The 27986-nt window shown below is 36.6% G+C and overlaps 1 protein-coding gene across 1 annotated transcript in view; it reads left to right on the forward strand.

Annotated features, from left to right (window-relative positions):
• Polr1A (RNA polymerase I subunit RpI1) overlaps positions 1 to 27986 on the forward strand; it is a 476971-nt gene that overhangs the window by 280028 nt on the left and 168957 nt on the right. The window contains exons 23-25 of the mRNA XM_090382924.1: positions 8886 to 9162; positions 14307 to 14531; positions 25271 to 25317. Of these exons, the coding sequence (XP_090239050.1) occupies positions 8886 to 9162; positions 14307 to 14531; positions 25271 to 25317 (549 nt within the window). The remainder of the gene's footprint in view (positions 1 to 8885; positions 9163 to 14306; positions 14532 to 25270; positions 25318 to 27986) is intronic.

Below are 27986 nucleotides of genomic sequence, written 5' to 3' on the forward strand. Positions count from 1 at the left end.
GGCCCGAAATTTGAAAAAAAATGTATTACATAAAGTTATTGAACTCAAGTTTTATTCATCATAAAATTCATACAACTCCTCATTACTTGAATTCAGCACTGTACGAAAATCTTTTCTGAGCCATTTCTGGGCAGAACATGGTAAAACGTAACCTAATATACTGGTAACAAGTGCGAAACAATGAGCGCAACGACAACAAGCGGGAAATGCAAGTAAAAAAATCTACAACCACTGTATAAGACGCACCCAGTTTTTAGACCCCAAATTTTTTGAAAAAAGGTGTGTCTTATACATGGGGAAATATGGTAAATCCCACATCAGTACACTGTGATCACTGCCACCTAGTGGTTCCTTTAGTTGCAGTTTCTTAACGCATGAAGAATCACTTCCGATAATTGGATCAAGGGTATTACTTCCTCTGGTTGTCTCTTGAACATGTTGCTGTAGAAAAGTCATCCAATAAATCCACCAAAATCTTGCTAGTGTGCGAGTGACCAACAAACAAGTTCCAGTTAATATCTGCAAAGTAAAATCCCCCATTATTAAGTCATTCTGATTTATTGGCCCACTCTATTTCCCTGCACAATTGCTCATTATACTCATCAGATTCATTAGGCCTATAACACACACACACACACACACACACACACACACACACACACACACACACACACACACACACCTACTCATTTTCCCTTTCCCAGTGCTTATTTCACACCACACTGACTCAGTGTTGCATTGTCCACCAGTGTCAATTGGATGCACTTCCTTAGATTTTTGTGTTTCTTAACTAACAGCATAGCCCCTCTTCCCTTCCTGTTCTGTCTATCCTTTCTGTACACATTGTATTCCCCAAATGCCAATTCCACACTGCTTATATCAGTGTGGCACCATGTCTCTAATATCCCAACAGTATCCACTTTTGATGTCTTGACCAGCACTTCAAATTTGTTAAATTTATTTACTATACTCCTAGCATTGGTGTACATGCAAGTATACATACACCTATTCTTACTCTTAGTTATCCTAACATAACCCCTGTATTTACTTGTTCCATGATGACTCCCAGCAGCCTTTGAAATTCCCAGTACCTCGCTTTCCAGGCTGCTGCTCATTCCACTAGAAGCAGTGCAAGAATCACTTTCACCTCTGCCTGTGGCTACCCTTAATCTATTAGTCTTTTAATCTCCCCAAGCTAGCAGTTTTCTGACTCACCTAACACTGCCTCGATAGCATCAGCAATATTCTTGCACCATTTCTATTTAAGTGTGTACCATCCCTGTAGAAACAGTCTCTGCAGTTAGCACAGACCACGGTGAGAAAAAGTCTACCCCACGAGCCTTGCACAATCTCTCCATGGCCGAATTGATTGGCAAGGTTCTCATCATATACTCCCTCCTATTGTATCTGGGCAGAATTGTAGACACTTTCAAATTTAACCCTAACTCGCAACTTTTTTTTCAACATTGACCTGTACTTGTTAAGTAAGTCTGCAGATCTCCTACTCTTATTGTAATTAGTGCCAACATGTACAACAGTATCACCCTTTGTGCCCTTAAAAGATGATATCTGCTCTACAACGTCATAAAATTTTGTCCCTGGCAGACATACCCTGGTCCTATTCCATCTATCCTTTTTTGCGCAAGATTTTTCCTGTCTCCCTGACAATAGAATCACTGACAATAACTAGCTCCTGTGGGACCAGAGTGCATTCTGCCCTGTAGGTTACCACTGTGTTGCCTGATGATCAAGTGCAAGCTCTGGCATTGATGTGGGCAGCTGAGAGCTTCATGGGTCCCCCAATTTAAGTCCTTTGATGGCATCTACTCTGTCCTTCAATGTCTTGTAAAGGCCCATAACAACACTGAGTTGGCACCTATCTTCACACTGCTTGCATCGAGCACACACAAATACCCCACCCACCCCGGCAATATCATGTCCCGTCCCAGAAAGGTCTGCAAACATCTCACAAGCTGTACATTTCTTTAGGCTGTGATGTGTTAGGAATTGCCCCCTTTGGTTTTCTCCCAAGCCATTGCACTCCTGCTACTTTGTGCATTTTGCTTTGCTGCTCTAGTCTGGGGCATGATTTATGTTTAAATAAGATTTAATTAATTAACAATGAAAATTAATAAGGTTATTAAATTTAATTGATTAATTTACTATACTATACTTGACTATACAATAGTATACTAAGCTGATGCAGTAATAAGTGTTCTACTATATAGTTTTACGTTATACCTTAGCTATCCAGTTTGAGATATACGTTATCAAGTTACGCTATACTGTAACGGTCACAATGCTAAATCAGTTACATCCTTCACTAAATACAAAAGATATATGCCCAAAAAGTGATTAAAACCTTCAAAATACTTATTTATTTAAATTAAAACCCTAATATTCTTCTACGCTACGATATACCATCCAAAACACCAATACAATAGCGGTAAGAGTAGCGAGTTGTAACTTACAAAGTCACTAGCAAAATTTAAAAAAAATACGCTAATGAACATTACTAAGCCTATTTAATCTATTTGTGAAACACAAATTAATATGCTTACTAATCAAAAAATACAACAGATATATGCCCAAGAATTTTGTAAAATGCAAATTAATATACCAACTAATCAAAAAATACGACAGATATATGCCCAAAATTTTTGAAGGGTGATTAAACCCTTCAAAATAGTTATTATAATCTAAACCCAACTATTTTTCTGAGCTACTGGTTACACTACAATATTCCCGCCAAAAACACCGCTATGATAGTGGTAGGAGTAGAAAGCCGACCGAGCTAGCCGGGTGGGTAAAGTCACGGGTTCGATTCCCGCCTCAGGCTTGGATCAAAGTACTGCAAAAACCTTGGGAGGTGCATTTTGGTCACAGAAGCCTATGCACCAACAACTACCAAAAAAAAAAAAAAAAAAAAAGGAGTAGAGAGTTGTAACTTACAAAATCACTATCTAAATTTAAAAAATAAGCTAATGAATGCCACTAAGCCTATTTAATCTATTTGTAAAACACAAATTTAATACACTAACTAATTAAAAATACGATAAAATTTCAATGAAAACTTTTCGTCTTGCAGCAGCTACAGAAGTGTATGTCTTCACCAAGTGACACCTGGCAGCCAATTATAAAATAATACTATAATAAACTCGAAATCTAAATGGTATGAAATCTGGCAGACACAAATTAATAAAAAAAAAAAAAAAAACCCACAACCGTGGCAGTCCAGTTTCAGAACAAATCGACAGGAAGTGGTTGTCAGAACGCATATTTGTTATACACATTTGACTCATTTTTATCTGATAATGAAAGATAGTTCTCCCCAATTCATTCACTGTAACCTACAACTCATGGTTAAATCATATCCTTGTTGAATGCAATTATCACTGAAGTTGCAGGAATCGCCAAGATTAACACGTCTAATCGGAAACAACGTAAACCAAAATACCTTTTAAGTTTTCTAAAACAACTCCAGCTAGACAATAAATTATAGCCTAACATAATCTTTAAAATGTTCTCCTGCAGCACAGGAAAACTTGAACAGTCACACTTGGTCTTGGTAACCCTTGTGCCAAAAAATGCATATAGCAATCAACCAAACAAACTACCGTACTAAACAAAACTAAGGTGGAAGTTTATTCCAAAAGTTGATTACTGTTTGACTGTACACAAATTTCTGAACATCTGTTGTATTGTGAGCTTGTAGAGCATCACCCATACAAAATTTATATGCTGAAGCACATGAGCCTCTGCAAGAAAACATTACTATTATGTGGCTGACACAATGATTGGGATGGTCATTACTTGTTCTGTATGCCATCTATCTTGAGTTCCTGTCTTAGGTCTGAGTGTTCCTCATCTTTTCATTCTATGTTTTCTGAAGATTGCTGGTGTTGGGCACTGCTAAGTCAATCAGGTGGGTAGCCATTTCCTTGTCAATGTGGGTTATGTCTGGTCTGTTGTGATGGCATGATCTCAATATAGTCTGAGTAGAGGTCTCTAGTATGGCCCAAGGCTTGTACTTGTAATACAGCAAACTTTCTTTGATTAGCTTGTATTTTTGCACTAGCTTCTGATGTATTATCTTGGCCACCTGATCATGACTGTGAGTGTATTCTGTCTGGGTGATCACACTGCATCCTGCAGTGATGTACTGGAGTGTTTCTGGAGCCAGGTGGCATCATCGACGTGTCATCTGTTATTCTGGGGTCTTTGGCAATGTATTTCCTGGTGTTTGATTATCTGGTCTTGGATAGCGAAAATGAATCCTTCTGTCTCAGGAAAGAGCCTTCCATTTGTGAGCTAAGCATTGGAAGCCATCATATCTATGTAGTTGTGATGGAGGTCATGGTAGTGGCTGCCGTGGAGTACCTTCTTCACCCATCATTCTGTTTTTGTTTCTTCTGTCTGTAAGTACGGTCTCCTTGTTGAATTTGAGTGTTATGCTGTTCTTTATCTTTCTTATTGCTTGGTTGATTGGTGCTGTGTTTTCCTGGAAGTAATCCCTTTCTTAATCTCCTCTTGTTCAGTGAGATCATTCAATTCCCTTCTTTCCTTCCTTCTTTAAAAGCTGTGGTCAGTCTTTCCATGGCTAGCTTTGGGTGATGTCGGTTTGGGCATCATTATCCTTGGCTATCTCATAATCTCCTCCAGCTCAGTGTTGTTCCAATTGCGATCCCAAAGGAATACGTTAGTACCGAGACTGTAAAAGTCTTTGTGGCTGTGACCGTGTTCCCACCATTCACTTTTGATTTTAGCAGACTTCTCAGTCTCTGCTGGTATTTCTCATTGAGGTGATCTTGTGTTCTAAATGGCAGACTTCATCACCCCCAGATATTTGTGTCTCTCCTTCTGACATGGCTTCAATCTCTTCAGCTGGTAGTTTTGTCTGACTGGATGTCCTTGATGCATTCCGTGGATCTTTCATTTGTCTAGTCCAAATTGCATCCTGAAGTCAGTGCTGAACACTTCGGTGATCTGGAATAGCTGTTGGAGTTGATTCTCGATTGCAGTATAGATTTTGATGTCATCCATGTACTTCAGGTGAGAGGTGTATAGGTTCTTGCTCCCTTATTTTAGGGTATATCCATACTTGCTGTTATTGAGAATGGTGGACATTGGGTTGAGTGTTAGACAGAACCATAGTTGGGCTCAGGGCATCTTCCTGGAAACTCTTCTGATGGGTATTGGTCTGGTCATGATGTTCTTGACCTTGATTGTGTCCTCCATTTTTTAATGGTTGCTTCTAGGAAGTGTGTTAGTGTCAAGTTGACTTTATAGATCTTCAGTGTATCAACCAGCTATGGGCACTGAGCCGAAGGACATGTGGTAGTCAGAGTAGGCCGTGTACTGGTTGCATTGACCATTGATGCTACAGTTATGGAGCTACAAGAAACAATGCAACCTGTAATGAAATGTAATGGACATCCCACCCCCCAGAACTTAAGTACCTTCTGGTTGGGTGGGGGGTCCATTGCCACCTTTTCCTCATGTCCGATTTTCCTGTATAAGGCTCTCTGGTTTTCATCAAATGTCCTGTTTTTTGTTTTCCTCTGGGCACTCTGATGGTGAAGTCTCTTTGTGAGTGCCAGGAGTGTTGTGTGTTATTATTATCATCATCATCATTATTATTATATTATTTCTCCCTGATGAGGCTTCCACCCATTGACAGGTACTAGTACCAAAGTGCACAGGGTGGTTAAGTCTGGTGTTACTGTTGGTCAAGGAACTCTCTGACTATCCAACATGTGTTCAGGATTATGACTTTCTGGAGTTCCTTGTATGTATTCTTTGGGAGACCTATTGCTGGTAGGCTGTTATGTAGGGTCTTTGGCATCATACTGGTGGTTGACATGATGATCGGGATGGTCATTACTTGTAGCATATGCCACATCTCTTTGATCTCCTGTCTTAGGTCCATGTACAGCCACTCTCCGACTTACGCAACGGTTGCGTTCCGTGGAACTCTATGTAAATCGGAATTTCCCTAAATGCTTATGCAGCACTCACAAATTTGATTGAAGCAAAAAAGAAATTTCGATGAACATGTAAATAGAATTATTTATTCAATTTTTTTAATCTCATACACAGGAAAAATTACAAAAGTGTACAAAATTACAAAAAGAGAGAGGAGACAGGCATAACGTCAGCAAGTCTTACTTTTCAAGCATCATTGCCAGAATCAACTTCTCCAGCTGATAAGTACGCTGCTATGGAAGTTGAGGGCTGTGGAGATTTAGAAGGGGTTTTTCCCAACACAAAATTTCTCTGCTGCTGCAGAATTGGCACTGGTGACTTCACCACATACTTTAATGTTTTCGAAACCAGCGCAATGCTTGAACTTATTAAACCACCCGTTGCTTGCCACGAACTTGGCTTGGGGTTCGCTGTACTTATCCTTAATATCTTCATAAATACTTCTTGATTTTGCTTGAATGGCTATTGGACTCGGGGCACTTGCTTCTGAACCTGATTTTCCATCCATATTATTAATGGCTTTTCCACCTTCGATATAGCACATGAAAGGTGTTTTGTGATCACTGTTGATCCTAGATGCGTTGATCCTTTAACGTGTTATTTTATACGTGCACTGTCTCTTAAAATAGTATTCACTGTTGAAGCAACAAGACCTAATTCTGTGCAATAGGCGACAAATTTTGTCGTGCTTAGTAATTCTTAATTAATCATCTTCATTTCTAAATCAGTTTTTTTTCGTTTCCTAGCACTGTCAGCACTTGCACTTTCTGTTGGTCCCTTGCCCTTCACCATTGTAATAAGTAAAATAGGAATGAAGAGAAGGTTCTGAAAATTCATTTGTTTTTTGTATGATTGAAGATTTCAGTGAAGGGAAACTCATTTCACCATAATACTGTAATGTAAAAACCCTCAAATTTCCAGTTATCGGTAGTATTGCAAATGCAATAAGATTGAGTTTACTACCTGTTTCTAATAAATTGTGCTAACAGAAAAACCCAATAAACAGGAAAGTGCAAATTGTTTTTATTGTTTTATGGTCGTGACCTCCCAGAAACATGCTTTAGAACAATATCACAGAAGCATTCAAAATTGATTCATGTAAACAGAACATATGATAATGATGAAAGTGTAGTGCAATTTCCATGAGATAAATAGCTTAGTTATATAGCAAAAATTTCAACTTCCGAGGTCTTGGAACAAATTGCAAAAAAACCCCGTGTTATTGGGTCCCCTCCAGACAATATTTTCACGATACCTCCATTTATTCCTATGGGGTGCAAGATAAGTTTCCACGATTTTTTTTAAGTTTGCACCGGCCGGCAAAAACTTATGTAAAGTTGAATTTCCGTAAGTCAAGTATTATGTAAGCAAGGGAGTGGCTGTTCTTCCTGATCTTTTCCTCATTGGTTTTCCGGAGATTGCCAGTGATGCGTACTGCTATGTCAATCAGAAAGGTAGCCTTTTCCTTCTTGTTGACAAGAGTTATGCTTGGTGTGTTGTGTGGGATTGTCTTGTCCATTATTGTGGCACAGTTCCAGTAGAGTTTGTGGATTGGGATCTCTAGTACAGCCTGGGGTTTGTACTTGTAATATGGTGCACTTTCTTTGATCATCTGGTATTTTCTTGCTAGCTTCTGATGTATTATCCTGGCTACCTGGTCATGTCTACAAGTGTTGACTAAAAGAATGTGTGTGTTATGTATAGTCTCTTATGCCAGGCAATCTAGTTTTTGTTTCCTGAAGCTGGTTGTTTGTGACATCAGCCAAATTTATGCTTTGATGTTATTTGATAGTTCCTTACACTTTGCATTAAACTTTGTTATCCATGTTTTGCATTGTTAATCAAGTTTTGTATCTTTCCTGTAAATTTTCCATTTTTGGCAGTGTTCTAATATGCTTTATCAGCAATGAAGAAATGAGACACTGGTCTTAAGAGTTTAAGTAAGCTAGGGATTACTTCATATTTAGAAATGCAATTAAAATATTGGTGTATCAGTTTATAAATGTGGGCTATACCTCCACTCAGGTTACTGTCAAAAGTTGTGAAGAGTCGTCTCATTTTTCTTAACTCTGGAGACTGATGACAGGGATTATGACATTGCTGATTCTGTCATCGGCTTTGAGTTTGCCTGCCACAGTTGCTAGACAGGAAACTGTTAATCATCACTTAGAAATGTTTGCAGTAGACAAGGTTAATACTGCATCATTAAATTTGGATTATTTTCTTATGTGAAATGTATATCATGAATTTATCAATAAATTGTCAAATAATATCATAGTGTTAGTTTGAGACATATCAGCAAACATGATGCTTCAAGAAGTCAAAATTAAGTGAATTTAACATGACGATTAAGGTAAGGACAGATAATTCACACCTTCTAAATAAAAATCAAAAATGACATTTTTTAAATTAGTACAGTAATAATAAAAAAGGCAGTCTTTACTCAGATAGTCAAAAGTGTAATGGCAGTACTTGCCACTGTAGAGCTCTATATCATTTTACATCTGAGTGAAAATGATTGGCAGTGAATCTAGGTAGAATTGTAGTATGTCTCATGTTGCACCTGTGTCACTTTTCTAGAGAAGGCAAGATGTGAGGAAAGTTTTGGTTGTAAAAGAATTTATCAAGGTCTAGAGATAACTATTGCTTGTTAAAGACTCATTTCTCTCTCTTATTTGAATAAAAATCACTTTGAAAGTAACAAAACTAGTTTTATTCAGTATCTGAATAAGCAGCTTATTATATATAGTATGTGTAGTATCATGATATGTTCTCCTTATATTACTGTGTGTAATTTTTATGAATTTAAAAAATAAACTCTTCTTAGGAATTTGGTATGTAGGCAGTGTTAATCTATATGATTGTTTAGTGCTTTTTTTTTTTTTTTTTTGTCTTTTTAGATATAATAAAATATCGAGAAGGTGTCCTGACCCAGTTTCTTCCTACCTGAGACCAGACACAAACTTTGGCGTTGTTTCTGAAAAGCTCGATTCCTTTATTGAAAATTTCATCAGTTCAAATCCAGTTGGCCTTGTTTCTGATGAAGAAATTATAAAAGAAAGTACAAGCAATAGTAGAAGTACAATGCATATTAGTGATTTCAGAAACATGGTGTATCAGAAAGCTATGAAGTCTTTAGCAGAACCAGGCGAAGCGGTGGGACTTTTAGCAGCTCAGGTATTGTTTTACATAATATTGTAACTCTACTGTACAATCAAAACGTCATATATGCTCCTTATGTAAATTTTTTTTTAATATTTCAATACCTCATTGTATATGTGTATAATGTCTATATATATGTTTTGATATCTCAATGTGTGTTCATATGCTACTCTGCATATTTTATAGGATTAAAAATTTTTTTTTAATACTTCATGGGGGAAAGCAATACTAAATTTCTGAAACTGGCAGAGTTGGTATTCATTAACCATTTCTTGTGAATGAATAGTAGTGTTCTGTTGGACAGCCATTTAAAAATAAATAAAACAAATTGAAAAAAAAAATTTTTCCTAATTTGTGATTGATTAAAGAGTCCTGTGCACTCTGGATTCATTATTATTGTGGATTATTGTGTGACACAGAGCGAAACAGAAGACAGAATAAATGAATAATAAATAAATATTTATTCTGTCTTCCGTTTTGCTCTATGTATCACGATAATCCACAATAATAATTTTCCTAATTTGTTTTTAAATGAAAGTGACTTTATGACTAGCAGTTACCTTAAATTTCTTAACTACCATATTCTTCACTCAGTTTTTATAAACTAAGTATTAATATGTATTAATATATTGCATTAGCAGAGGAAGCCAGGAGCTCTCTGGCGAGTATGGGCTTGGCATACCCAGGGTCCTGAGCTGGATATTATCTTTCTTGGTGATTCCCTTCTCTCTCTCTCTCTCTCTCTCTCTCTCTCTCGGTAACTCGATTTTTGATTGTTTTTTTTTTTTTTTTTTTTTTGGCTGGTGCAGCATAAGCCTCAGACTTTCTTGCACCATATGGCTAATAATAAATCAAATAAGTAGTTTATTTTATTATTTATTTTTTAAATTAATTATTATTACTTTATTTATTTTTTTTGGTTGGTGCAGCAAAAGCCTTAGGCTTCTTTGCAGCATAGGGCTAATATTAATTCTGAAAAATTATCAAGGTGTCTTGATGGCTAATCTTATGTTGAACTGCTCTCTAAATTGACACAGGAATTTTTGTCTTTTATTTTATGTAATTAAGTAATGGCTCTAGTGACTTTTGTATTTAAAGGAAGACATGAAAATGAACTTCAAATTGGATTGGGTTTATTTTTGCTTGAAACTTTAGCAAAAATAAATTATTTATTTATTAAATTTATTTCATAAAATTTTCTTTTCATAATCTAGCTATACGCTGAGTGATTGAGATATACACTGTACAGAGAAACAGTTGGTATGTCCTCCTCTTGCCTCCAGTATTGTTAGCAAGGTGTGGACTCTAAGGCCTCTTTATGTTGCAGGAGGTATCTAGTAACATGTTTCCAGTACTGCCTCCTGCATTTCCATGAAGTGTCTGCAGTGGAAGATCCAAGCGATAAATCTTTCGGTCCATGAAAACCCTAGAGATGTTCTGTTGGATTCATATCTGATTATTTCGCCAGCCAAGGTTAGCACCTAGAAGTCAGTTTTGTGTTTGGTGAACCACTTTCATATGATGCCAGCACTGTGACAAGGAGTGCTATCCTGCTGGAACAGACTTGTGCTATTCCAGAAGACTGTCACATTGAAGCAGTTTACACGATCAGTCACATGGATAGTAGTTTTTACCATTCAAAGTACAAGGAGGAATAGGAGCATTGGAGGGCTAGGAGGTCTCTAAAAGATTGCCAGGGAAATATCCTCCATACCAAAACACTGCCACCACCACTACCTCTCTGTTTCTGTTGGACCAGGACATCAGAGTGATTACTTTCTGCAGTTTGTCACCGTGCTCTCCATTTGCTATTCACATAGCATAGCAGAAAATATGATTTATTGGATATTTTTTTTTTTTTTTCCCCTTTGCAATATGTTATATGACAACCAGTATTCACAATTTGTGGGTTGCTCATGCATAGAAGATTTATATTGGCTTTCTACCAAAGTAGACAGTTTCACTGACTACTTTGTCTAGCAAAGTAGTCAATGCTAAGTAGAAGTAAGTCAAAGTAGTCTTTATAAGAATTTTTCTCTCAACTGTTAACATATTCTGCTTTCAGTAGCACAAAAATTTCTTAGCTTTGTTGTATTGTAGTGGCTACTAACAGAGAGACTAAAACAAACCTAATATTAAAATAGCTACAGCTTCTTTTTTAAGCAGCTCGTCTTACTTTCTTGTTGGTTATATGAATATAGAAAATATAGTTGGGGAGAATTGTTCATCTTGAAATAGATTCCAGGGCGAATAAAGTCAGTTTTTGAACAAACTCAACATCTTAACAAGAGTCTTAAATTTTTTCATCTGTATTTTTTATGTCCATTTAAACTAACACACAGTGAGGTGTTACTTGAAAAGAAGCTCTTGCTGTTTTTGATATTAGATTAGTAAGAAACAGTAATTTGCAGCCATTGAGTGTAATATCAGACTGAAACAAACTTATTTTTAATTTATTTTTTGTTTTGAAATAGTCAGTATTTATGAGACAAAAATTGTAAAGCTACTTCTGAATTACCCTGTAATTGTGTTTAAAAAAAAAAAAAAATATATATATATATATATATATATGAGTAATGACATTAAAAATAAAATAGATAAATAGGAAAATAAAATAAATATGAAGTAGTCATTAGAGGCAGTAAAATACACATCCTCCACATGATACCCAATATATTACTGAAATTACATATAAAAATTAATACAAAATGCCAGTAGTATGGCAAAACTGTAGAGCGAAAATTTAACATAAACCTAAAAATTAATCGTAATAGGGAGGGAAGAGAAGGGGTAGCAAGACAGAAACTGTAGCCGAAAGCTTCCAAATAATTTAGAATATAATTTAAATCCAATTCAAATAAATCCATTATAAAACCAATTGTATAACAATTTAGTGGCAACCCCCAGCAAGGTACCAGTTCCGAGAAACATGAAATATCACCGAAAGAGACTAATCAATCTACTAAAAACAAAATAAAAATAGACTGACCATTATGTCCCATATCGACAGAGGACCACAAGGCCAATAATGGTTATGGAATCGTTGCATTTCAATTGCTGGACAAATCGTTGCATAGGCGAACCGATCGAAGGACCTATCCACCCCTCCTTCTTCCGATCGAGCCACAAATGCAGGGGATTTGCATAGCGGTGGTTCTTATGCAGTGAAAAATAAACAATAGAACAGACTAGCACTCCATAGCAAAGCCACACCACCGACATACTGAAAGCTTAACCAGCTTATATAGGGACAGAAAATAGAAAATATATTTATAGATGGCAGTATAGGTGCGGTTTTAGCACATATGTAAATCAGAGTAGTGTGTTTGACATGCTAAAGCTGTGCCTGTACCCGCCATCTATAAATATATTTTCTGTCTCGATATAAGCTAGTTATAGCTGATTAAGCTTTCAGTATGTCAGTGGTGTGGCTTTGCTCTGAAGTGCTAGTCTATTCTATTGTTTATTTTTCACTGCATAAGGACCACCACTATACAAATCCTCTGCATTTGTGGCTCGATCGGAGGAAGGAGGAGTGGATAGGTCCTTTGATTGGTTTGTCAATGCGATTTGTCTAGCGATTGAAATGCAGTGATTCCATGACCATTATTGGCCTCGTGGTCCTCTGTCAATATGGGGCATAATGGTCAGTCTATTTTTATTTTGTTTTTAGTAGTTTGATTAGTCTCTTTTGGTGATATTTCACATTTCTCGGAACTGGTACCTTACTGGGTGGGGGGGGGGGGGTGCCACTAAATTGTTATACAATTGGTTTTATAATGGATTTATTTGAATTGGATTTAAATTATATTCTAAATTATTTGGAGGCCTTCGGCTACAGTTTCTGTCTTGTTACCCCTTCTCTCCACTATTATGATTAATTTTTAGGTTTATGTTAAATTTTTGCTCTACAGTTTTGCCATACTACTGGCATTTTGTATTAATTTTTATACGTAATTTCAGTTTTATATATATAAATTAAAAAGTTGATGGTTGGTAGGAAGTTGGAGGCTTTGAAGTTCGTCAAGTACTGTCAGAATATAGTATTGTAAACTATAGAGCTTATGTAATTGCTTAGAAGTGTATGCAAAATTTTAGACTTAATTAGAATATGTTATACATTATCACTACCATTCTTGAATATACATTTGTTCCCTATATTGGCTTTTGAGCTAAGAAAGATATATCATTTGAAAAGTTTCAATTAGTAATTGAGTTTATGATATTAATTAGAATTTAATGAGTTATGTTTTAAATATAAAATTAAGTAATTGATGTGTTTGCAAAAATGACTGACATTATAGATCAGGATATTGATTGGTCAAAAATCAGGGAACAAAAGTACATTTGCTTTGAGTGACTAGTAACTATGACTACTAAATATGATAATGTTCTCATATCTCTCTGTCTTATGCACTTATATGGAGTTGTTTAGTAGTTTATTTATAACAATAAGAATTGAACGAGTACTGTAATAGATGAGTTTTATTGTATTTTTTTTATTACATGGCATGTATGATCAAATTCAAATATAGGAATATATCAACTATTCCTTTATTTTTTGAGAGAAAAATTGAACAAAGTGATATAAATGTCACTGGGAAACTGGAACCTGATTTTGGCCTTTATATTACTCAATCTTTAATTTGGTGATAAAATATTTTTGAAAATTTGACTTTGAAAGATAATTGTCTGGTAAATGTTTAGAAATGGTACTGTAGTTATAAGTTTAATATTCTTTGTAAAAAAAAAGAATTGATAAGTAAGGCAGTATTTCAAATTTTATCTGGTGGTACTCCGGGTTAATTCAACTTGTTGTATGTATTTTGTTTTGGTTCTGTGTGAGAACTGTTCCTAAAAAATATTTAAAGTGTTTGCTGCTATAGAAGGAATTTATAATCTGAATTTAGTCCATACATGCTTATATTTTACCTTTGTAATTGTGTTTTCATAATTTTTTTTCTCTCTTTCTTGCTATTTCTCTTAATTATGTTTATGGTAGTATAGTGACTGTTTGTTGCCATCTGATTTTAAAGATCTTAATTCTGCTAATGGTGCAATTTATAGATATAAAACTGATTCTTCATGGCATAAGTTACTTTGACATATCAGTTATTTTTAATTATTTAACAAATATTTTCATTAATTTATCTGTTTAGTCCATTGGAGAACCATCTACTCAGATGACTCTGAATACATTTCATTTTGCTGGCCGTGGTGAGATGAATGTTACTCTTGGAATTCCTCGAATGAGAGAAGTTCTAATGGTGGCAAGTGCCAACATTGCAACTCCTAGTATGGATCTTCCTCTTCTTCCTGTTGACAATGTTGAAACTAAAGCCTATAAATTAAAGTTAAAGTTTACTGTAGTACATTTGTATCAGGTAAGAAAGTAGTTCAATGCATTGTATTTTTTTGAAAGTCAAATTAAATTACAGTCATTACTTAATATAGTAATATTACTTAATTTAGTAGTTCCTTCTTTCTAGGGCAAGTAATAGCATGTTTTCATAAACCCTCCTCCACTTGGAATGTTACTGCTGTTCGCTCACATCACTGCTAACCCTGCCAGCAATGTCACTGCTCCTCTTCTGATCGCTTACTTACTGGTTGGTACCACTCCTGCTTCCATGTGGCAAGGCCTGTAGCCTGGGGGAACAATGAACCCTCAGGGTGAAAAGGAGTAAAAATGGACATTAATGATTTCCCATGAAGAGCCCTCCTGAACATAACAATGATGAAACTGATTGTGACTTCTTGCTGTTGAAAAAGACTGAATAAAGGATGCAAACAAGCAGGAATCGCCAGCTTTGATGATAATCCATTTTCTGTTGGTACAGCCTGTTAGCAAGCTCTCCCCTTTCATCATACAATGATGCCTTGAAATTGTAGCAGCACCATCACCAAAAATGTTAAAATGTTTCCAATCTGGGAACTTCTTAATAAAGACCTCTCACCCAAGACACTCTGAGATACTGTTAAGACACTTCTTTAAGTGGAATTACAATTCAAATCACCTCACATAACATGCTGAATTCTTCCAAGGGAGTGATCACTGAATGGGATCTATTAAATGTTTCTGAAGAAGAAATAGTCTCTGAACTAAAGGATCAGAATGTAACTCAGGCAAAAAAGAACCGTGATATGAAAAGACGGCACTTTAAGCCCAACATGTAGCATAATATTAATCTTCAATACACTGAATCTACCAGCTTTAGTCAAAGCAGGTTATTTAAACTGTCGTGTTTGGCCCTTTATCTTGAATCCCCTAAGATGCTACACATGCCAGAAATTTGGTCACTTCCAGACAGCATGCTGTGGAGATGCAACATGGCCAAACTGTGAGAGCAAAACTCGTACTCATTCAGAATGCAAGGCACAAATTATGCAGTGTCCTAATTGCAGGGGCAACCATCCAGCATACTTTAAAGATTGTGAGCTCTGGAAGTTAGAAATAAAAAAAAATACAAGACTGAAAATAGTCTCTTATCAAGAAGCAAGAAAACAAGTTAAATTAAGAATGCCAAAAAGCACTTATGCTTCAGTTATCCACAGTCACCAAAAGTTTCAGTTATCAAAAGTTTCACTCTACAGACATATCAATCATAGATTGGGCCCAATTAGTACCGTAGACTCAGCTTACATCTAAACTGCAGTCGGTAGAGCAAAGTAATAATATGCCACTAACAATTCCATCCCAAAGCCTACCCCACTGTAAAGTAGCAGAAAAATTGAAAAATGAGATCCTGTTGAGGTGAAGCAACCACATCCAACAAGGTTGGTTATATCATAAGAAGAACTTCTTGAATTACATGCAAATGATGATATGGAAGATAACAATGATTCAGGATGCCCCACTTTTCTTGAAAAAGAAAAATCAATACTTGACTGTTATAAACAACCCACTCATAAAAAGGCAGACAGATTCATCTTCCTCCTACAAAACTAAATAATGGAACACATCATACATTGGAACTGCTAAAGGTTTTTTACAGTAATATTGATGATATCCATGAATTAATTCACTACTACAAACCTCTTGTAATGTGCTTACAGGAAATGAATTTGACACTTCAAGTCTCACTTTTAATAAAAAATTATACTATCTTCTGACAAAACAGAGCTGACACTAATAATGCTCATGGAGGAGTAGCAATACTCATGGATTCAAGTGTCCCCTCCAGACGCATCCCATTGCAAACCTTCTTAGAAGCTTTTGCCACACATATTATAATTGGTATCACTCTGATACTGTTTCATTTTATCTTCTGCCTAATCATTCATATACTGTTCAGGAAACTGAAGATCTTGTTTTGCAGTTACCATATCCATTTTTTTCACTAGGCAACTTTAATGCACATGATCCATTATGGGTTCCCCCTACTTCAGATAGATCAGGAAAGCATTATCGAAATGCTGATTGACAGATAGATAATGTTTCTAAATACTGGCTCTCCTACCTATATCCATTTCCCTACAGGTTCAACGTTTGCAATATACCTTTCCATTTGCTCTCCAATCCTCTTTTCAAGTATAGATTAGGTAACTCTAAATGATTCTTATAGTAGCAACCATTACTGTTAATGTGTAAAATTCAAACATCCTATTCCTTCCCAACAGAAAATCCAATTAAATGGAAATTTTGGACTGACTGGACAAAATACAGAATGCACATCTCATTCGACAACTATATCATCCAGTCCTGTTCCATCAATAGTGTTACTGAGCACATCACAAATCAAATACTGACAGCTGCGTCCACTGCCATTCCCTAATATCAAGTAAGAAATTGTCTAAAAATAAATTATTGGTCGAATGAAGATTGGAATAATGCATAAAAAGAGAAAAGGCATGGAACCTATTCCTCAAACATCCAACCACCTCCAATCTTATTAATTATAAATGTCTTAGAGCAAAAGCTCATTATATCAGGTGGAAAGCAAAAAAAAAAAATAAAAATGTCAGATTAAATTTGCCTCTTCAGTTAATAAAAATATTGATATCAGATTGATCTGGAGAAAAATAAAATATTTAAATGGTGAAATTTCCTCCTTTATCCATCCCACTACCGAACCAAAATCGACAGAAGCTCGATACTCATACAGAAATCTCAAATACACTGGGAATCGCATTTTCTCAGTTGTTTTCTTCAAACGCTAATGACTAACCACTTCAAAAAATTAAAACTAACAGAGAAGGCCGAACTGAATTTCACTTATAATCAACCATTTACCATGTTTGAACTGCAGCAATCTCTTACCAGCTCAAGAAACAGTTCTGCTAGCCATGATGGGATATACTTGTAATGCTCCATTAGATCAAAAATCACTATCTTCGCTGCTGATATTTTTCAGTTGAATATTCTGAATATACTTTCCCAAGTTCCTGATGTCATTCCTATGTACTGGCAATCCCAAAACCCGATAAAGACTATTCTGTTCATCACAACTACAGGCTGATATCTCTTACCAGCTGTCTGAGCAAAACCCTCAAGAAAATGATACATCACCGTCCCACTTGGTATCTCAACTCCCAAAACGTGATTAATAACAGTCAATTTGGATTCTGAAAAATCATTGGATTGCACGTTTAAAGCCAAAGCAAACATCATAATTGCATTCATCAAAAAGGAACATCTCGTCGTGGTTTTTTGGCATCTTAAAGCATCTTCATTCTCTTGGCCTTAAAGACCATTTGCCATATTTTATCCAAAATTTCTTACAACAAAGATCCCTTCAAGTTTGTTATCAGGGAACTCTCTCTAAAAAATTTGTCCAAGAAGAAGGAATCCCACAAGGGTCTGTTCTCAGTGCCACTCTGTTTGCAATTAAAACGAATCATATAATCGAACTCATTCTGAAAATGGTGGATTCATATCTTTATGCCAGTGATATCATAATTTCCTGTCATTCTCAAAACATGAACTGCATTGAGAGACAACTGCAAATATCAATTAATTGCATTCGGACATGGATGACACACAATGGTTATAGACTATCCAGCCAGAAATCGACTGCCGTTCACTTCTGTACCAGATGTAAAATGCATCCTGAACCTGAACTCTACTTGGATAACCACTTTCTTCCAAAGCTAATAGTATTTGTCTACTAGGCTTAATTTTTGACAGCACGTTAAACCACCAAAAGCATATTGAACATCTCCAGACTGCTTTGTCAAAAAAAAAACTGTACATACTCAGAGCCTTTTCAGCCACAACCTGGGAAGCAGATTGTTACTGCTTGTTTCATTTATATAGCTCCATAATCAGATCACACCTGGACTATGGTGCTCCTGTCTTCAATTCTGCTAAGGAGAGTGCTTTATCTTGCCTCAAACCTATTCAACATTCAACCCTAAGTGCTTTCAGAACATCTCCAGTGCAAAGTTTGTATGTTGAAGCCCATGAAGCTCCTCTAAATATCAGGAGAAAGGTGTTATTACTGAACTATGCAACCAAGAACCCTAAGCCAGGCGACTCATCCTAATTGGTCAATATTTTATGATCCACAGTTTACAATCTTTTATAGAAACAAACCACAGGCAATTTGGCTTGCTGGTATTAGGTTAAAGGAACTAGCAGAAGACTGGAATACACAATTTAACAAAGTCCTCCAAGATCCTATAGATCCCAACCCTCCGTGGTCTGTCACTATGTTGTCTTGTGACAATTAATTCCAAAAATTGAAAACTCTCTATTAGGCATTAACATCCAACAGCTATACATTGCACATGCACAATGTTATCCCGACTTTTGCTAAAATATATACTGATGGATCAAAGTCTGAGAGTGGAACGGGTGCGTTAGTGGTACTTCCTGATACTACCATTTCTGTATCACATTCCTGCAGAATGTAGTAGTTACACCATTGAATTATATGCCATAAAGCTTGCTCTAGAAAATATTTTCTGTCTGTCAATCCAAGAGAGCATAATATACACAGACTTGCAAAGTTCCTTATTAGCCAATCAAAACACTTCCCCACCTCATCTGTTAATAAAGAACAGAAGTTGATTCATCTCAGAGAGCATCAGCAAAAGGTTGTCTTCTGCTGGATCCCGGGCCATGCTGGAATATCAGGAAATGAAATCACAGATAATGCTGCCAAACACCTATCCAGCACAACCCCAACGAATTTCCTAGTACTGCTCACAGATTACAAAACAAATATTCAAAGTATATGTAAAGAACAATGGACACTTCTATGGCAAGCACAAATTTATAATAAACTCCTTCAAAATAAACTTGTACCAAAATTATGGGCTTCTAGTTTCATTACAAACAAACAAGAAGTAGTAATTCTAGCCAGAATCCAAATAGGCCATACTCATTTAACCCATCTGTTCCTTTTATCAGGAAATGACTCTCCTCAGTGTAATCACTGCCACACACCACTCAGTCAAACATATACTTCTGGAATGTGCATTGTATAATAATGCCTATCTGGTGTTATTCAGTTCTCTCGCAAACTTAAAGGAACCTTTGTCGCTTAGCCATATCGTAGGCAAAAACACAAATTTCACAGAATTTTTCTCCTTCCTAAAATGACAATGTTGGGCAGACAACTTGGGTAGTCCGAGACCTGCTAATTTTCATAAAATCTGACAAATGCTTTTTTTTTTTTCTTCTTCTTCTTCTTCTTCTTCTTCTTGTAGATCTGTGTTCTCATTTTGAATTTAAAATCGATCTTGTAAAATTTAACCAAATAGGTATAGGCTATTAAGAAGTATTTTTTTGGCATTTTACATTTTAGAAATATTATATTTTAAGGCAGAAATTCTCTTACCCGAGATTTTTTTTCTTCAGGAATGACTGCATCCAGGTGAGATGTAATTAGAATAGTATTGAAATGAAATAAACCTAGTAAGAGAATGAAGGGATAAAAGCAAGCTTTGATCCTAATTCCATGCATGGGGAAATAATAGAAGTATAAAGGGAGATGATTTCCTGAAGCTTGATGGGGGCTTTTTGTTTATATCCCCCTTTGAAGATGGTATAAATGTAAAGCCCCCATCAAGCTTCAGGAAATGATCTCCCTTTATACTTCTACTATTTCCCCATGTGGATTTAGGATCAAAGATTGTGTTTATTCCTTCATCTCCTACTAGGTTTATTTGATTTCAGACCATGCAGTTCAATTTGGGACATAGTAGTTGTGTGCCTATACAAAAAAGATAGTGACTAATGAGTTTCAATTTACACTTTTTTGAGGATGTCTGATGAGACTCAATTTACACTTCATGCATCCACTGCCTTGTGTCCACTACTTTAGCCCCTCAGTGTAGGAGGAGGGAGGTAGGACAAAGTGGGGAAGGGTTATGTACATGGTGATGGGGACCTCCCAGTGATGCTGCTGTGCTTCCAGATTAACGTCACTGGGATCAAACACTTGGGTGACCAACTCTGGATCAGCCAATTTCAGGATATCAACCTTTAAAAATTGGACACAACCAAAAAAAAAATTGGAATTTTTTTCATTGGTACATCAGATTTTACTAAATACTAAATACCTTGTAATGTTAACACGTTATCTATACATGCCAATGAACATATTTCACATATATTGTGATGTGGCAGCACGCACGTCGTACCAATTAGAAGCTTGGATTTTGTTTGTGTCCAGAAATCTAAGACAAATAAACATCAGAGATGTAAATGGAGGTTTATTTTATTTAAACTTTCTATATGCATTCACGTTATGCTAGTTAATGATTTTTAGTATGATCTATTATTATATTTTACATTATGTGATAAACTGGGACAAATGGCATCCTGCCTAGGGTTCTTTTGGGACACCTCTATAGAGAGCTGAAACTCGGGATATCCCGCGAAATTTGGGACGGTTGATCACCCTATCGAACACCCACATGTTGGTTCCATTGGGTGCAGCTATGTGCTGCGATCCATGGAAACTTGGAAAGGGGAATCCTTGTGGGTGAGGAGTTCGGTACTAATATACCACTTTGGCCCTTGCTTTGACAAGATGGGAGGTCCCTACTGGCCCAACTGGGATCAATTAGTAGGTGGTTTTTACTGCTAGGGTCAATTGCATTCCAGTAGGTCTCCTACCCGTTGATCCCGGGACAGGGTAAGTAAGACTTACTGGAAATGTGGATGATGCTCTAAGCATACACAGTACCTCCTAGTTTGTGTATGTCTCCTCATAGGGCTACGTGGTGGGTAAGGTACTTATGGCATCAGAATTTTATTTTACTCGTATGAGTAATTTAAATCCTCTTTCTTGGGGGCTCTAACAAAGTCTACCTAATTGTGATTAGGTGATACCTACAAAATCACACAGTAAGATCACAGCAACCTGTAAAGAGACCTAGAACTGAAGATACACCAACATGCTTTCCGTCATTCTCCATTCCATCAGAGAGCAGGAAGTTGGAAAAACTTTACCCTTCTTCAACCAGAAAGGATCAGAAGGGTTGACAGGACCTCCAAAATCTGTGAAACGGCTACATTCTGGAGACCTTTAATTGAAGTTTCATGTCCAAAACAGGTTCAACAAAATCCTGAGAGCCACATTGATAGAGGAATAGCTATCACCATAACTTCCACATAAAACTCTGAATTCTTTACTTGGTGTCACAGCAAAGTGGTATCTTCATGTCTGAAGAAGAAATCTGCTCTGAATTGAAAGATCAAGCAGTGAAGCTGTTAAGCAAATATTGATACAAAAGGATGAGGATCTCATTCTACTCAAGTTCTCATCCTTATGTTCAGCACTTCATTGCAATTCCAAGTTCCATAAAGTCAGGCTGCTTAAACTGCCCAGTAAGGATTTACATTCCAAATCCACTGAAGGATTTAAATTCATGACCATACCACCATCAGTCATTTACTCCCATCACCCACTATTTGCTGAGCTCGCAGAAACCTGTCAAGAAGGACCAATCAGTTGTCACTCCTATATTTGTGCCTCCTGATGTTCCTCTGGTAACAAAAAGCAACAGAGATAAGATTAAAAAGCTTGAAGTACCCCTGTAACACAAAAACATGGATATCAAGGGAAAGGAGGTATCAGATGATTCAGTCTGGGAAATCTTTGTCAAGTAAGAAATGGACACAGATCAGTGTCCATACTTCCCCAAAAAAAGATAAATCCAAATTTGGAAAAACTAACCCCTCAACACTTTGGAAGCTATCTTGTGGATCCACAAAGCTGAAATAATGCTATTGCTTTGGATTCAGACAATGCTGAACACCATTGAACAGAACACAGAGGCCCTCCTCTATAGGCATATGCCAGTGTGCCTTTGTTTGCAGGACACACATTTAAAGGAAAATGAGGCCCTCCCCATACATAATGTCAGCATAATATGCAAAGACAGAACTGGGGATAGATCTGCTCTTAGTGAAGTTGCCATCCTAGTGGGAAACCATACCCATTTCCAAGTAATACTTCTTACAACCACTATAGAGGCAGTTGCCTTTGTATAAGGAGATTTTAATGGACATAATACCCTCTGGGGTAGTGCAGACACTAATATGAGATGCCATGAAATTAAGTGCATGCTCAAAAATAATATGCTCCTCTCCTAAATGTGGGAACTAATACTTTTCTCCACAGCCTGCCAGTATATTTACTGCCATTGATCTCTCCATATGCTCCCCTTCTCTCCTCCCTCTGTTCACATGGGATGTGGAAGAAAATCCCAATGGGAGTTATCACCTTCTTGTGATATCTCTTCTGACTGAAAAAGATCATCTCAACCATTGAAGATCAACAACCATACATCAGCAGTTGCAATTCCAAAAATGTCTTCATGGTTTCCACCAATTCCAAAACCTTGGTGGAATTCAGAATGCACAGCAGCAAGAAAAGCCCAAAAAAAGGTTTAGGGGATTTTCTGTCAATATCCTTTAAACGTGCACATGACAAAGCATACTTTATCTGATGCCAGAGACAAACGGAATCTTGGATCTGTTTTACTTTTTCCATAACACAGGCTGATAGCTAAAAAATAATCAGTGATAAGATTTGGAAAATGAAGGGGAAAATATCCACATTGCCCTTCAGTGAACCCAGAGCAGAGCACAGTGGGTGACCAATTCATATCCAACTGCAGTTGCAAATATTCTAGGGGAAGCATTTTCAAAAATATCTTTAATAATATAATTTCCTCCAGAGTTCTTGGCCCTAAAATTGAAAAGCAAGAAGTGTTCACCAAACTTCTCTTCAAAAGGGCTCGAACCATACAACAAGCCCTTTACATAGGAAGAGTAACGTTCGACACTCGTTCTTTCCTAAGCAAGCACTATGGAGTTAGATGACATCCACTATAAAACGATAAATGACATTTTGGCACAGCCCAAGGATCTCATAGTTTTGTTTAATAGAATCTTTCTTGGCAAAGAATTTCCATTTCTTGAAAATTCTTTGCTAAGAATTTCCAGGAATCTGGAGGGCAATCATTCTTGCCTTCCCAAAATGATGAAAGGATCTTAGAAATCCAGGTAATTATTATCTCATAGCTTTGGCAAGCTCCTGGAAAGGAGAGTTAATGCTTGCCTTATATGGTATTTGGAAACAAATGGTCTGCTTTCCAGGATATAGTGTGGCTTCCAAAAACAGCCCCTTTTGGATCATGTAATTAGACTCGAAATATGCAGTTTTGTGATACTTCTAATAAATCCAAGCATCTGCTAGCAGTTTTCTTTGATATCAAAAACATACAACACAGCCTGGTGATTTAGCATATTGCAAGACCTCCATAACTTCAATCTTAGTGGTAACCTTCCTGTTTTTATTAAAAATTCTTTCTAATTGCCGATTTCAAGTTCATTTAGGATCCACACTCTGAGTCTTTTGCCAAGCAGAGGGAGTCCCACAGGGATCCATTCTAAGTGTCATGATGCTTGCTATAAAAATAAACTATCATAGAACTACTTTCACCAATGATAAACAGTGCCCTCTATGTTGATAAGTGTACAATATTTTGTCATTCATGCAGTATGAGTTAGTTGGACGTACAACTTGAGTAGTCGAGACCCGCTAATTTGCAGGTCTCGACTACTCAAGTTGTCTGTCCAACTGTCTAATAAAGTTTTGAGACTTTAGGACCTCCTTTTTTTTTTTTTTTTTTTTTTACACTATGCAATATGAGTTATTGAAAGACAACTGCAAAAAAAAAAAAAAAAAAAAAAAAAAAAAGTAGTTCATCAACTTAAATCTTGGTCATTGGCCAAAAAAGTATACACTTTTGTTGCAAAAAAATCTTCATCCTCACCCAGGATTAAAGTTTGGGTAAAACAACATCACACTGGTAGCAGAAGTCAAATTCCTAAGACTTATTTTTGACAAAAGGCTGACATTTCTACAACATATTTATCAGCTAACGACAAGGTGTGCCAAAGGGCTTAACATCCATTGTGACCTTTCGTCAATTTTGTGTGGTGCAGATTGGTTAAACCAGCTTTATTGGGTACTTGTCCATCCTAAACTTGATTGTTTCCCAGGTTTATGCTTCTGCTAGAAATATTGCACTTTGATGATTAGATCCAGTCCACTACTAGGCCCTACGCACTGCCTTCCATACATCTTCTGTCCAAAGCCTCTACCTTGAAGCATCTCTTTTTCTATGACATAGGCAGTTGTCCTTACAGTGTGCATTTAAATTAAAATTCCTGTCTGACACCCCAATGTGGACTTTGTTTTTGAGCCATGAGTAGAAAATTTCTACAATACCCTTGGACTGCCAACTGACCTTTTGGTATCAAATAAAAGGGCTGTGGAACCTATTCATAATTGCACTTCCTAAATATTGTTGGTTAAGAGGACTGTTTCAGCTATAAAAGTACATTTATTACAAAATTTAAATCAGCTGGTCAGTGCTAAGTTGGGTAATCCAGGATTGAACTACCAGAAAGAATAGGTAGCACCATGTGCAGACAGAAGATAGTCAATTCCTGAAATAGTGAAAATGAACTAACAGAGAAAGGAATTCTAATAATCAAGTGCTGCTGCTGCTGTTTGCAAAGCAAAATCTGTTGAACTGAAGAAATCACTCATATAATTATATTATATAGGGTAGTGGCTGTTTTGTAATGCTTTCTCATTATATTAAGAGAGTTAAACAATAAATTGCTTCTATAATAAAATTATTTTCCAAACAGGTTCTGGAAGATGTGACTGTCAAAGAGTGTCTAAAATTAAATGAAAGGTAAGATAATAAAATAAATAACAGTTTGGTTGTTAGAATTCTTAAAGAGAGAAACACCTTTAAACGATAAACTTGTATAACAGATGGCCAGTTGCACTTCACATCACAAGCAATGTGAGCCTTAGCAAACTTAATACAAAATCAGTTGCAAATGAACAGTAATATGGAACAGGTACACACTTTTCATACTTATTATGTTAATTAAACAGTATTGGATGCAAAATTTCAGGATATTAACAGAACTAATATTGTTTCAGTAATCTGTTTTTTATATTTAGTATCATGATGGAAGTATATGTCAGTATTGAGGTATTTAATATTTTTAAGGGATGGGAAGGGGGAAGTTATCAAGGAGATGTTTTATCCTGTTGCTAAGTGGAAGCAAATTTGTTCTTGTATTGTTGGGAGGAGAAAACCCATAACATCCTAGATTGTTGAAGTAGTTAATAGAATGATTTGACTCTACTGGTTTAGCAAGAGAGAGGGAAGACCTAGTTTGTTTAGTATAGTAGATTTTGAGGTGAAATCATACCGAAATTTCAGGTTTGACCTAGTTAAAATTCTAAATTCAGCTTATGTTATCCCCTTTCAAATTGAAAAAGATACCTGCAGATCATATATCAAAGGCATAAAGAATAAAAATAGATTCAATTAGGTAGAGTGATGTTGGACAGAAAACTTGTGTAGTCGAGACACGCTAGTTTTCATAAAATCGGACAAATGCTAACTTATTGTGATTTTATCTTGTAGAGGATCTGTGTCCTCATTTTGAATTTAAAATCGGTGGTGTGAATTTAAACCAAATAAAAATAGTGATAAATAAAATGTATAGTCTATTAAGAAATATTATAGGAATATTAAATTTTAGTAATACTATATTTTAAGTCAATTCTCTTACCTGAGATTTTTTCAGGAAGGACTGCATCTGGTTAAGATTTAATTAGAATAGTATTGAAATAAATAAACCTAGTAAGAGCATGAAGGAATAAAAGCGAGCTTAGAACTTAATCCCTGCATGGTGAAATAATTAGAAGTATAAAGGGAGATGAATTCCCAAAGCTTGATGGGGGTTTTTCATTTATGCCATCTTCAAAGGGGAAGTGAACATGTGTCAAAGGCCTTATTGATAGCCAGGGCATGTTCCATTGCTTTATTTCAAAAGTAGTAGTAGTAGTAGTAGCATGTGATGCAAGAAAGCAAGTGTAATGGGGTAGGTGGGTTTGAGTAGGCTAAAGGAAGAGAAGGATAGAAGGAAAATTCCCACCCCCTCATGTTTCACTAATTTGGGAATGTGAAAGTTTAGAGATTTAGAACATCTGAAAGGTTTTATTAGAGAGAGGATATGGAGAAGACACAAAATTTAAGTTAGAAACCAGCGAGACTCTAGCAATAAGATCAACAAACAGATTTAACCCCAGGGGGTCACATCTGGTGAGTATGAGCTTGGCAAACCCAGGATCCTGAGCTGGATATCATAATTCTTCTCTCTCTCTCTCTCTCTCTCTCTCTCTCTCTCTAACTTGGGAATTTTTGGCTGGTGCAGCATAAGCCTCAGGCTTCCTTGCACCATATGGCTAACAATAATAAATAAATAAAATCAACTCTATTAATGTGGGGACGGTTAGTCACACACCCGAATATATCCTCTCTCCAAAAAAAAAAAAAAAAACCACCTTTAAGCTGTTTTTCTAAATCTCTAAATTTTCACATTTCCAAACTATTAGTGAAATATGAGGGGGCGGTAATTTTCCTTCTTCTTTTCCTTTCCCCGACCATGCTTTCGAAATACAGCAATGGAACGTGCCCGGGCTATAAATATGGCCTTCGACACATGTTTGCTTCCCCTTTGAAGATGTTATAAATGAAAGGCCCCATCAAGCTTCAGGAATTCATCTCCCTTTAGCATTAGCATTAGTAGAGGCATTTGATGCAAGAAAGCAAGCTTATGCAGCATCAGCCAAAAAAAAAAAAAAAACCCACTTCCACTTCACCCCTCTGTTCGTTCAAAATACCTGTCCAGCTGAGCCTTAAACTTATTTAGGCTATCAACCTCCACCACAAGGGATGAAAGTCTGTTCCACCAACCAACCACCCGCTGGCTAAAGGCAAATTTCCGCACGTCTATCCTACATCTGTCTTTCCTCAATTTGAATTTATGCCCTCTCAGGTGATTTTTCTGAGCTAGAGGAAGAATCCCATCAGCATTGAGCATGCTTAAACCATTCAAGGCTTTATACACCTCTATCAGATCACCTCGTTGGTGCCTAATCTCCAGACACTAATTTGCAAAACTTAAGCCTTTCTTCGTAAGAGCACCCCTTTGTTCCATTCACTAATCTTGTTGCCCTTCTCTGTACTCGTTCCAGCAGCTCTACATCCTTCTTGAAATGAGGCCTCCAGACCTGTATACAGTACTCTAGGTGTGGCCTGACCATTGCCTTATACAATGGAATAATCACCTCCTTATCCCTGCTAGAAAAATTCCTGTATATCATTAACAATACTCCATGAGCTACTCTTGCAGCCCGTCTGCACTGCTCATAGAACCTCATATCTGCCTGCACAACCACCCCCAAGTCCCTTTCATTCTCTACCACTGTCAGTGTAGTACCACAGAGTTGATACGTTGCTCTGGGGTTGCTGTTTCCCATGTGTAGTACTTTACATTT

This window comes from Mastigoproctus giganteus, chromosome 10, assembly GCF_048544385.1.
Source record: "Mastigoproctus giganteus isolate SK-2022 chromosome 10, ASM4854438v1, whole genome shotgun sequence".
In the NCBI taxonomy this organism is placed as follows: Eukaryota; Metazoa; Arthropoda; class Arachnida; order Uropygi; family Thelyphonidae; genus Mastigoproctus; species Mastigoproctus giganteus.